At 36.7% G+C, this 13,204-nt stretch overlaps 1 protein-coding gene across 4 annotated transcripts in view; it reads right to left on the reverse strand.

The window, feature by feature from the left end:
- The window catches only part of LOC150104629 (homeobox protein Meis1-like), a 156,607-nt gene that overhangs the window by 55,608 nt on the left and 87,795 nt on the right, over positions 1–13,204 (reverse strand). For 2 of the 4 annotated variants that reach the window (XM_090395231.1, XM_090395232.1), the window contains exon 7: positions 2,788–2,951. In XM_090395231.1, coding sequence (XP_090251357.1) covers positions 2,788–2,951 — 164 coding nt within the window. The remainder of the gene's footprint in view (positions 1–2,787; positions 2,952–13,204) is intronic. The other 2 variants (XM_090395233.1, XM_090395234.1) reach the window with 1 other exon arrangement.

Consider the following 13,204-nt stretch of genomic DNA (forward strand, 5'->3'; position numbering starts at 1 on the left):
TTAAATCCGACATCACCTATCACCTTACTTTCAGAGGGAAGCTAGTGACGAGGCTAGATAATGGTTGTGTACTTTCTCACTCCGACGCAAATGGGGCTACCCGGAAAAGCTAATGTGCTCCAAGCATTGCGAGCCTCACTATGTCACAGATTATTGGTTCTCTACCCAGAAAGACACCGTTATCTGTCCTGCTCTTACAGTCAGCCTTGTTAATTCATTCCACCCAACAAATCTAATGGATGTAGTAATGAGAAGAGACTTTGCCTCGTGTGCTCACCATGAAAACTTTCACTTCACTTTCCGCATTGTTAGTTGCTGGAGTAAAACTTTGCACTCTCTCGGTGAGTGTGCAAGCATGCATGAATCCATAATGCACTAGATGGTGATGAATTACGATAGTTTATTCCGTTGAATAAAGTTTTCACTTAAATCTATACTAAATTAGAATAGCAGTTAATGTAGTCGGGTTATCTGCTTAAAGCACAGACGCATGTTCGTTTCTCTGCTATCTGTGCATACTCTTAACTACCCGAGATGGATATCTTTATTGGATACGAAAATACCGAATCAAAGACTGAAAACAAATCAATTGTATTATTAGCTGTTTTCAGTTGTAGGCCTCGAGCTTAATTCTTATAAATGTATTGTTGAGGTTTTGTTTCAAAATGGATAGTACTTGCAATTCTTGCCTAAGTAGTGTTGAAAATTATCATCACACACTGATGCATAATCAGTACCAGTTAGCTAATTGCGTGAACAACAAACTAGACTAATTTCCACTGTATAGATGTACGCCATATTTTATTTGAAAAATATTTTACGAGAGACAAGAAAATATTTTTTTAAAACCAAATTCCTGCGATAAAATCATGTTACTATGCGAGATGAAAATTATCCCCCCTCCCATTTTTTTGCGTGCAGGAAAAAACTCGAAGGAGCAAAGACCAAGATTTCAAATTGGCCACACCTACTTATCTATAAGACTAATTACATTTTTTCCATATTTTTAATACTATCGCATTTAGGGTGTTGCCCTCTTAGAACTTCGGTTTTCGATGATGCTGCAAATGGAAACACTTCTACATTCAAAACTTAAGCGACGAACAAGGCGTTCCCGTCGTCTTCCATCACTAACTGCAGGCAATCATTCGAGGTGGGGCTAACATGCTGGCCAGCTGCTCGGAATCAAAAATGCACAAGAAAATAACCTGCTAATTGGATTCAGTAGGCAAGAACTTTGTCGTAAATAGGAGTCACGCGCATAATGTTCTTGACCCGAACAAATCCACCTGAGGGTTTTTAAGAAAATGGTTACTTTACAGTAGGAGTAACCACCCACTCTTACAATGCTAACACTAAGTTAGGTTGAATGCTGGATATCAATCTGTTTGTTGTTCAGGATAGCCACCGAAGAAAAGCGCCATCTAGCTATCATCCCTGATGTTCTTTTAATCATGCATTGATATAAAAAGTACTATCTCAGTCAGAAAAACTTTTTACAGTTAAAGTTAGCGTATAATTCAACACTTCTTGTCATGCTTACTTGGTGTACTCTAAGATTGTCATGCCTCACTTACTATTTAAAACCCAATTAAAAAACAAGAGTTTCTTGCGGACATCCCTTTCGATGGGCTTGACTTACAAAAAAAAAAAAAAAGAAGTTTTTTCCCCTTTCTGTGGACTATCGTAATGCTTCCTTGACTTAGATGATTTTGAGATTCTGTATCCCTTTAATGCACACCTTTTAGTAACAAACCATTTGTAAATAAGATCAGATTGTTGGAAAGAAAGTTTTACTATTCCTAGAACATCTTTTTTTTTCTACCAGTTGCATAAATCAGCTTTTGAGATGCCCATTATGAAAACAATTTGTCAGTACCGAAATATATCGCTAGAGGGAGCTCAGAAACTTTCATTCTTCGGAATATATATATATATATTTTTTTTTTTTTTTTAACGCATCGTAGTACATTCGTTTGTCTGTAGTGCGCATGTATCGGATCTATTTATTTGATTTTATTGAATTTAAATTTGCTCAGTTTTGGTAGCAAAAATTAGCAAAATAATGGTCCTTACAACCTTTCGTGAGTGGGAGTCGCTTTAAAAATAAATAATTTTTTTTATCATTCTAATGCGAAATTAGAACTATCAGCCAACGAAAAATCATTACAATATACGAAACAAATGCTTCGATCATGCAAATTTACCAAGCACTTAAAAGGTCGTTTATTTCGATTTTTTTCCCATTAATTTGATTTTTCCAAAAGCTTTTCTGCATATTTCATTCAGCATTCTTTGCATGGAAGGCTCTTCTAGTGTTACGTATGTGTAGCACTTGGAAGCAGCCGACTGGTCCTAGCGATTCAGATGCATCTTTATCTTCATCCAGAAATCCTCTCAAAGCTATAACCTTTATACCTGCCGATGTTTCCCCATCCTCTAAATGGACTGCTGCCGCCCTTTTCCAACTAGCATTCAAACCGAGTGACTGATGTTCTCCCCTCTTGCACGAAGGATTGTTTGAATATCCTAAGAGGCTCTTTGCATATATATTTTTCTCACGTTATTTTAAAATTTCGACGGGAACCATAAAATACGCAAACGTTCCTTTTGTTGAAGCCCTTCAATGGGGTTTGGGAACGTGCCTAACTATTTTATTTATGCTACGCTTTCTCGCACGATTCCCAACGATATAAACTCGCCAGTAAAAATATTTCAAAGCTAAAACACAAATCAAACTTATATTGATCAGTGCGTTAAAGATTGATTAGCATTTAAGAATCTTACCGTGAGATGTTGAAAAAGCCACGCCCTCATGATGTTTGTTGCAACTTTTGGGAAGATTCCCCGTTTCTTTTGTCGTTTTTTCCCTCTCTCCTCATCTTCATCTTCTCCCGTACCATCACCAGATCCAATACTGGCATCACCTAAAGAGTACGTATCGGAAAAGACTACGTTTAAGTATAGAATAGTATTTTAGATTCATTCTTTTCATTACATGTTCTAAACAAATAAATTACAGATATTTATTGTTGGAAACAACTATTTTACTAAGAACAGAACTTTTGGTTTAGTTTCAAAACACTATTTTTGAATACTAACAATATAAAAGACGAAATACAATCGAACAACAATTGAAATTATAGCTCGTGATTGCAATACATGATATTCATAAGAGCGTGATATAATGTTCATTGCTTGATCTCTTTTAATCAATCTAACTCATGAAACCAAAAAGTAGTTTTTTTTTTATATAAATCTTGGCTCTCCTCTTGGGATCAACAGAACTCTTGTTAATATCTTATTCTGATCATCAGATTCTGAAATTTCAGTGCCATTTAAAGGTTTATATTTCGCCGTAGCGCCGAAAACCATTTTCATTGTAGTTTACATTGATAAAGGACTTCATAACGTTTTATATCGTAATGTAAACGGAATCCGATTCTATGTCGATTTTGTTTAAGTCAGTACCTCCTCGTATCAAAAGTACTGCATGGAACATCCGGGACACTTACTATCTTCTCTCCTAAGCTTTCTATATAGTTGCGATATGTCGACGACATTTTCATAGTCTAACTCTTTTCTAGCTGAACTCCGTAATTTTCTTCAGAAAATTCATGGGTTAAAGTTACTCTTGAAACAGAAGATAAGAATCGCCTTCTATTATTCCTAGAGACAACCTAATGGTATTCTTCCGTTTGCAGTGTATAGAAAGAAAACAAGTGGAGGGGGAATGCATTGATGCTGCTTCATATCATCATCCATCATAGAAGTCGGGCATTATCAAAACCTTGGTGCATCGTACGCACTCCTTATGCATCGCCGACTCCCTTATTGAAATAGATCTCTCTTTCATTAGAGCCACTTTCATCTTCAATGACTAAAACCCAAACATTAAGACAGAATAATTGTTAATTTTAGTCTTCATCCCCTTCCTTTTTCAGAGGTGGTTTCTAGAGTCTCCATTTCTTATATGAAAGATGTGTGTGAGAAGCTTGGCAGACGTCTACACAAGAATAATCTTCAAGTCCGATTCGCGAACTAAATTCTTTCCCTCACCTAAGGATGAATATCTTTCTGATTGCGTTAAATAATTGAAATTATCAATTAATAAATGTCCTTTTTTGAATCTGAACAGTTACACAGATCAAGCTCTCCTCCCTCCTCTTGCAATAAATATTACATCACGCGCTATAATTTTCAATTGTTATTTATTGCATTTTCTCTCGTTAACTGTAAATGGTTTTGAAACTAAATCGAGAATTCTGCTCTTAATATTTATTCCCAACCTAACTGAATTCCGTAATTCATTTACTTTAAATGTGTTTTACTCGACGTTTCTATATTTTGTAATATTCCTATCATCACATTACTTAATATAGTTTAGTAAGCATTTTATAGCACTATCTGTAGATGGAGTACCAACAATGCTGTGGTAAACTCAACAAGCAAGCTCATTCTAGTAAGAGTGCACGAGACATACCAATTGATAGCAATTTGTATTGGTTAAAAAAAAAAAAGGAAAACAATAAAGATTTGATTCATTGTTGATTAAAATTTATTCGAGAAAACCACGAATTCTGTATTTATCGTTCTGGATTTTTTTCTGTTCACGAAGAGACGCAGCCTTAGAATTATGCAAAAATCTTTGATCTTACTTGATTCTATCCTAAAAATATCTGGATAGTAATTTATTTACTTTTTTAAATCCTAAACATCAACAGAAAACTAAGTTGATAGTATAACTTCAGTGTGCTTTAACGTCCGAATTTTTTTTTTTTTTAACCCCATACACCCTGACAAAATTGTAATCAAGAAATTGAGGTGATAATCTGTCAAAGCCGAAACAAATGACATGACCTCATCTATTATTTAACAGAATGACGACTGTTGGGCTGGTTTCTGAATTAAGAGAAATGCGTACTTCTTTACCCTTCTTTATTTGTCAACCAATTGCGGGAGAAGACGTAATTGGTTCACAAAACAAATGAAATACGGAAAGAACTAGTTTTGAACTAATGTCAACCAGCAAGACTGCTGGTAGATGTGGTCCAATTATTATACACAGCCTTCACCCGCAGGGCGATATCTGACTGTTGGTACACAGGAGAAGGGGACAGGTCAAGGCTGATACAGATAGAGACAGAAAATATAAACTGACAACTGCCTGTAATATCTGTCAACGCTCCAGAGGAAGTCGGAGGTCAGCTGGTATGTGTGGGTGGGCGTATGACCAACAATACCTGGACGTTCACGCGGAGAAATTCGAGATGTACTGTAACCGAAGCTGGAGGTTTAACCCTGAAGTGTGAGAGATAACTTTAGGCGTCCTTGTGTAAAGAAAGGAAAAACTGTACAGGGTTTTGATTTCCTTGAAATGGAACATTAGAAGAATTACGTTCACTTAGATAAGAAAGTGGGAACACTGGTGTTGTACTTACACGACAAAAAAAAAAAAAAAAAAAGACCAGAGTTCATTTCTTTGGCGACTGTAGTTATCTTGATTAACTAGAATAATAATAATCGAATTCTTATTATCATCAATGTCAAGGATAGTTAAATTTTCAGTATCAGCCTTCTAGTTAACAAAAAGACGGTAATTATCAACCGGAAGGATAACATATTAGTCTTCCGAATGATATTTACTCTCTTATTGTTAACTGGAAGACCGATACTAGATATTAACTGTTAACCTGAAGACCGATACTGAAAATTTCAGAGGTTCTTGGCATTCAGTATGCAGATAGAAACACCGTCCGGATGTCTCATTTGCAGAAAATCAGTATTCAAATCCGTTTGCAGCAGACAGCTTTACGTTGAAATGGAATATTCATTGGGAGGATGAAAGCAAGGACAGTGTCTTTCTGCACTAAACAACATCGTAGATACGAGTGTTCTTGATTATTATGCGACATTTCTATTCTATAGACATCGGGAACAGTGGCTGGAAGTGGGATTTGCATTTCATACGTAGATGCAGGAAATGCGGAGGGTTACGTAGAATACTAAAGAAGCTATTGCAGTCACCAAACACATTTGAAAGTGAGACGAGATTGAAGTAGAGAATTCTGAGAAAATACGTACCAATTGTATGGTTAACAGAGTTAGCTCAGTTTAGGAAAAAATCACGAACAAGCTTTTATAAAATCGGAATAAACTCATTCCTGATATTGAGGATAAATGGGTGACAAAATGAATTGCAATTCATTGTATTCGTTGCATACATATCTCAAATATAACGATTTCTTTTTTTTTGGATAGTAAGACGCAAAACACTCCATCAAAACTGCTTAACAATTCCACGATATCGTCTGCCTAACACAGATTTCTGTCTGGTGTGTTTCACATAATGCATTGATTCCTTGATGGCCTGTTTATCGGGCCGAGTATTCTAATGAATAAGCAAGTGGGGCTAGGACTTCATTCATTGCCTGGAATCATTGCCGTCACCTAGTGAGTGGTCTCTCTCTCTCTCCGTACTATGTTTGTGTCCCCCCACGCGAGTTTAGCACTCTATTGTGAAATATGTGGCGCCTCCCATCAGCGATGCATAATGGTCTTAGCTGCATTGTTCGGAAGGGAAAAAAGCCTACGACGTTTACAATCAGTACTTCGACGAACAGTGTTCCATCCCCACATTGATGCATTAGTCAGTGATGGCTACTAGCTGGTTTGTTAGGACTCCGATTATTGCTGGAGATCGCAAATTTTTTTTTTTTTAAATCAAATTATAGACTATGCGTGATTATGCTAACAATTAAAAAGCGCGCTGCATTCAGTGTACAGTTAAAGTTTAGCTTTTTTTTTTTTTTTGAAATTCATGACGCAACAATATTCTATTCGAATGAAAAGTAACATTAACACATGCCTAATAACTAAGTGATTATCTATAAAGTAACTATTATTATTGAACAAAAACCAATAAAAATAATGCTAGATCTTAAAAGATGCTAATCAATATTTTTGACACTCAAATTATAAGAGGAGAATACAATTTATCGGTTGATTATGCTGATGGATTGAATCTGCGATTCAAACTAAAATTGTCAAGATTTAAGACGATAAAGGTCAGACAAGAAAATTGCTAATGCAGATGAGCACAGTTGACGTGCTATAAGGGTTAATGCGAGTGGAATAACCGTTACTGGATGTCAGCGGATACCATTAAGGCTTCCTTTTGGTCAGTATTGCCAACAAATGTTGAAAGTCCGAGTTATCTATTCATTCCTCTGGATGACATAAGATACCTGGTGCGTTAGTAACATTTCTAGGATTCTATTAAGTGCCATTTTTAGCACAATTCATACGTTAGCTATCTCGAAAGTTGACTTATGAACTTTACTTCCACGCATAGAGTGACTTTTACCCCAATGGCCTTAAATCTTAAATGAATATTACGAAGATTTTTGAAGAAGTGGGAAATTGTCAAATATAGGCTGTTTGAATACTAATTAATATGAGGTAAACAAAGTAACTCTATTTCATTTCTTTTCGTATTCTAAGATCTTTCTTATTCAGTCTTAAAGATATATGATTACGAACAAATCAGCTAACCTCAAACTATAGTCTAGATATTCATATTTCACACACAAATCGATAGCAAAGAGTGCATCTCTAATTGCAATCAAAATCTATCGAATATATTCTCCTGAATGTCCCCATTTCAACCAAAAACTATTCAGTTATATCTTAGGAGTGTTATGAACAATATCCCGAAATTTCGTGAGAATCGGATCAGAGAGAGACACTAAATTTAATTAGTCTCAATAGATAAGCCCCGGCAGTAACAAACAGCTGCAACACTAAACACCTTTAGAATCAACCTGCTAAAGAACATCCGGCAAAAATATTTTACTGTCGTGTGAAATATTTTTTCAATTTGACCTCTGGTGAAGGGGGGAGAGGAGGTGTTTAGATCCTGGGTTCACGAATGTATTACATCGAAATGCCACAAGAGTCCAGCGAGCCGTGAGACTAAAACAAGCTACAGAAGGAAGGGTGGTTTGGCATCAAAACATGAGTCTCTGCCACCTTTCTAATTCCAAGCAATACATCACCATGACAGTTTAATAACACCTGTGGACCAGTCTCCAAAAGTTTTTCCTCGCAAAAGGCAGCACTGTAATACCGGAGCAGATAAAGATTGATTGACAACTTTAAGCCGTATTAACCTTCCACAGGTTGCGGTTAAGAGGTTGCCACGAAAGGTGGTTAAGTAGATTTGTTGTCCTGGACCATTGCTCCACGTGCACTCTGCCTAATCAGGTACGCGTGAATAATCCAGTCAAGTCCTGGGAGCAAAGTTCCTACAACTGCTAGAACCAGATGCGTGACAGCGCTGGAAAAAAAATGGTATGACTTCTCCCATTGTGTGCGTCTGAGTGTATTGTGGGTAGATAATCTCATTGCTGGCAACCTTCTCTAGCGTATACATTATAATGGCAGTGATCGAGAAACGTGAGAGATAAATCTATCATTGCCAAGGGTGTATCCAATTGCTCCAATATAATACAAATAGGAATTTTGGAAAAGGAAAAATATGCGAGTAGCCAGCAAATTTCTCGCAAAAACGCAACCATTGAGAATTTTGACTGTACTCAGCAAACACGTAATGCATGGGTGCATAATTGTAAGCAATTCTACTTTATGAAACATTTAAATAGCAGCTTTTTTATTGTCAATCAATAAAATGTTCTTATTGGTGTTTAAAGATTTTTTTAAATATTTTGAGCCATTTCAAGATGTTACTTTTATATTTATGGTACTATATTATTTTATATGAATTGTATTATTTTGTTTCTATACAGAGAATTATGACCGTCAAGTCTATATCTCGAAGCCGTTATCCGATCAATCTATTATCACCGAAGTTGAGTTTGAACTCTAAAATTAATAATACTTTAGAGTTTAAGAAATTAGCACTCGAGAAGGATTTTAATTGCCTTCAATACGGGAGTTCTTTTCAGAATTGGAATGTGTTCATGTTTCCTGAGGTCGGAGAGTTGCATCCTTGTGCGTGTTCTTAGTCATATTAAAGAAGGTGACTTTACTTAAGGGCGTTTCTGTTTGAAGCCATTCATGAGGGTGAGTGAATGAGATCAGCAGTTCTTTTTAGGTAAAAGGGTGTAGGGGGAAATTACTATAGAAATTGTAGCCAATCATCTTTGGTCACTTTTTTTTGTGTCGATCTATTAACTAATGCATTGCCTAAGTTCAGATACTTCTAGTTGGTGTCAGTATTTTTGCCATGCTTTAGAAATACTTTCACTTGTGTGTGTTATTTGCTAAATAAGATTTCGACTAAAGCCTAAAAGAGAGCTTGAGCATTTAAAATAATTCATCTCATTAGTAACTTCTATAAACTTCGAAAACTTTTTTCCCTATCTATAGTTTTTCACCGATAACATAGGCGAAAGATGACGCCTGTGTGGCGTAGTCGGTAAGCCTCACTTTTCTTGGTTGTAAAGATCAGAATTACTGTTCCATCGAGGACAAGAAGAACTCCAGTGTAGCCATAGTTTATTTATTTTATTTTACTCTAGACTTGGCTTTATCTTTCGATAATACAAATAAAAAATCATGCTTCAGAAATTGAATATGAATAGTTAATGGCAAATACTGCAAGTGCACATTCTCTTGACTTTTTACAGGAATATCTACAATTAATGGTCAGTGCCTCCTTAAGGCTTTCTCCATACAATAGATTACAAATAGTCATAATAAGTGGGCGATGTGGAATTTTTTTTAAAAAATTAGACTTATTCATGGGCTAATTCAAGACTATGCTCCGAACTTCCTCTTCGACGCAACAAAAACAGACCTTTAGAATATACACAAATTACAGACCCCCCCACACACAGACGTTCTCAAGTTACGTTGGCAAACTGTATAGTATGTTAATAACAGTACGAAGCGATGAGTTGCGGGATTCATTCACACGGAGAAGAACGAGATGCGCGTGCACAATTTGCTTGTTCCTCTTTTACTATTTCGGTGTTCAGGCTTGCCATTGTTTTGAGTGTTCAGAATCGCTGCTTCGAACACTCATTTCTAATATTAAAGTTTTTAGATGTTCAGCAGAAAACATTACATCTTAAATGTGTATGTTCGTTCTGAAGAATGTTGCGGCAAGTCTGGTGTTGATTAGAAATTTAATCCCACGTAGTTCTGTTTACACTTTGGTACCCTTGGCCACTACCTACTTAAAATAGTTTTGTGGTGTTGGCAAACTATGCGTTCTCCCTTCCTCCCTCCCCACTCTTGATAGAGGAAAATACTTCCAATCATGTCCCAGCAACATATTTCTCCTGTTTGTAGAACCAGAACAAAATTTTAGCTATATCTAGGCATCTTTCGTAATTTTAGTAAGAATTATATTTCGAAATAGATTAAAATTGCAGGTTAAGATGGAATGTAGATTCTAATTATTTCATACGAAGATGTTCATTTAATTTGCGATATTAGCGAGATGTAAATATCACCAGCCAACTTGCAATTGAATATTTCGTGAATGAAATATTCAATTATAGTCGACAATTTTTAACTGGTTCGCGTGGAGAATTGACTCAGATATACCGCAGATTGTACTTGCATCCAGAGGATGTTTGGAAATTTTCAGCATGCAGAAGATGAGCATGTTTGGGATTCTACTTAACCGATGCCAGATTTTGCACTGGATTTAGTCTACATTTGGAGACGGTCTCATTCGTTCAACCCTAGATGCTTCAAGAAGCATTTATGCCAGTATGTGATTGAGTTTTTACATAGAAACAATTAAGCCTTAGTTATAAGAGCGCATCTAACAATTCTAATTTAGTTAGAAGAGGGAATTTGAATTATCAGACTCAACGAACTTAGGATTAGTGCAACAAAATAAAACTAGTCCACCAAGGAAGCAACCGAAGCAAGATCTTGCACTTATATTAAGTTTCGATCAAAAATAACGGTTACAAATACGCAAGTTGTACTATTTGCCATAATTCTTCAAAAACAAACAAGACTTAGAAGATTTGGACTGTTAAATCTTTTTCAGCAACACCGAGTATTTCAATAATAAAATTTAATAACAATGGAAAAACAGTCGTTTGCTCGACAAGATACTCCAAGTCTCCATGGAAATCAACTCGAATACGATATGTATGGCAATGGTGTATGCGATTCAATTTAAATTAATTCATCTTCTACAGAAACTTGGGATAGCCACAGGATGTGTTTCAATGTGTCCAGCTTGCACGCCTTCGGTTTATCACTTACTTCACAGCAGTCATTATCCCCCTCTTTCTCTCCATTCCCTTTATGTCACGGCATTCGTGAAATCTTTAGAATCACTACTAAATAAGAACAGATTTTGTCCGTAGCGTGTGTATACTGCTTAATGTGTATGAAACAGCCTCGTTCTCAGAGACTCATAAAAGGAGAGTGATATGTTTCTCTGGGCCGCAGTTTGCGCAGAGACTCTATGGAGCCTTCATGGCTATAGTAATGAGCAGTAAAGCATGCATGGTTATGTTGGTCCTAAAAAGGAGCTGCAGACAGAAACAAAATGGTACATTTCCCTTCTTACTAGTGGGCGGCCACCAAACAAACGGTATCTTCATTGGATTTATATCACAAAGCCACTCACTTCTCCCCATCACATCAGACGTTTTTCTGCTAGCAGTTTCAGCATCGCACATTTGGGAGTTATTGTTAGTCATCAATCTTGTGTCTGGGCAAAGAGCTCGCATAACTGTCTGCCTGCCGAGATTGCGCACAGCTTTTCTTCGAGATGCATTCACTTAGCTCGGGAAGGGCAAAGGACAAAATTGTGTTTCTATGGTGATCCAGCGTGGTTACTCACTGAACAAGCTACGGGTCGTTGACTGCCTAACTTCCCACATACCAGAGAGTCGCAGTGACAGGGACGGATGAGAAACATACAAGAATCTCACGCACATGCGTGATGAATTAAAAACACAAGGAATACAGTCACATCAGAAAAGAAAAAAAAAAAAAAAAAATTACGAACACGTGGCATTTGGGGGGGGGAGGATAAAGGTTGAGGGGCATTGTTCAAACTTTTATTCTTGGGGGTCAAGAGATGTCCATGTAATAGTTAATGCTATTTTCATGATCGCCAGACAAAATATTTACTGTTTACAAGTGAACAAAACACGTACACTGTCTTCATCATTTTTTCGTATTTAGATTGGCAATTAAAATAACCACATAAATTAATAGAAATTGGCAGAATTCCCCCTTGATCCCTCCACCCCCTCCCTAAAAAAAAACTATCGAATTGGACAGTGTGAAAAAGTAACTATGGAAATCACTCAGTAGGTATGGTAAATTCATTCAAGACATACGTGTGTTATACATTTTCCCTGTTATCAGCTTTAATTTTAAGACGTCAACAATAATACAGGGCCAAAGCTATCACGAGTGAAGGTCAGAATCAAAAATAGTTCGATAATTCCTTTTGAACTAATTCATATTTGCACTTTACATTGGTTTGTTTCGGTTAACTGCATTAAAACATCAAATCATTCGTATTTCAAGTTTCTTATATGGGGGGGGGGGTTCAGCCTACGTAGCTGTCGGTTTAGACTATGTGCTTTGGGTGGAAAGACTCGGGTTCGAATCCCGTCTAGGCCTGAAAAACCTTTATCAGGATTTTAATTGAAGCGGAGTTTAGCCAGTCTCATGGGGATGTGGGATTTTTTTTCCACAGAAACTCCCATTTTTCCTTCCGCACAACAGAAGAACATACGCAATTGACAGCATGGTGAAGTCCTGCAATGGTTCAAACAAAGTGACCTTCGTCGGCACGCTCTATTCCGTTTACCCCCCTTTTTTTTTTTTTTTTTTTTTTTTTTTAAGACCAGAACAGTCACCATCACTCACTATACCGATAGGATTAACCACCCTTTCAAAGCAAAGTTACTTGCCTGTGACAGGCCATCGAGTCTAACACGTAAGGGATAATGAAAAAGAAATACGGATGAAGCAGCAGAACTTACTTCCCCGCAAAACAGACAAACCCACCGGAGAACACATTCAATTAACAAACATGGCAGAATGATCTTAACATGCCTGTAATTCCAATTAATCTCGGTTTGTATTACGCGAAAATTACAGGGCTGCCATAATGAAATTTCTGGTAACTTTAGCGCTGCCATATTTCAATGATGGGTGATTCAATAAGGGGTGATCAATCTTTCGTCGT

This window comes from Typopeltis vanoorti, chromosome 7, assembly GCF_054136105.1.
Source record: "Typopeltis vanoorti isolate ZY-2024b chromosome 7, IOZ_Tvanoo_1.0, whole genome shotgun sequence".
In the NCBI taxonomy this organism is placed as follows: domain Eukaryota; kingdom Metazoa; phylum Arthropoda; class Arachnida; order Uropygi; family Thelyphonidae; genus Typopeltis; species Typopeltis vanoorti.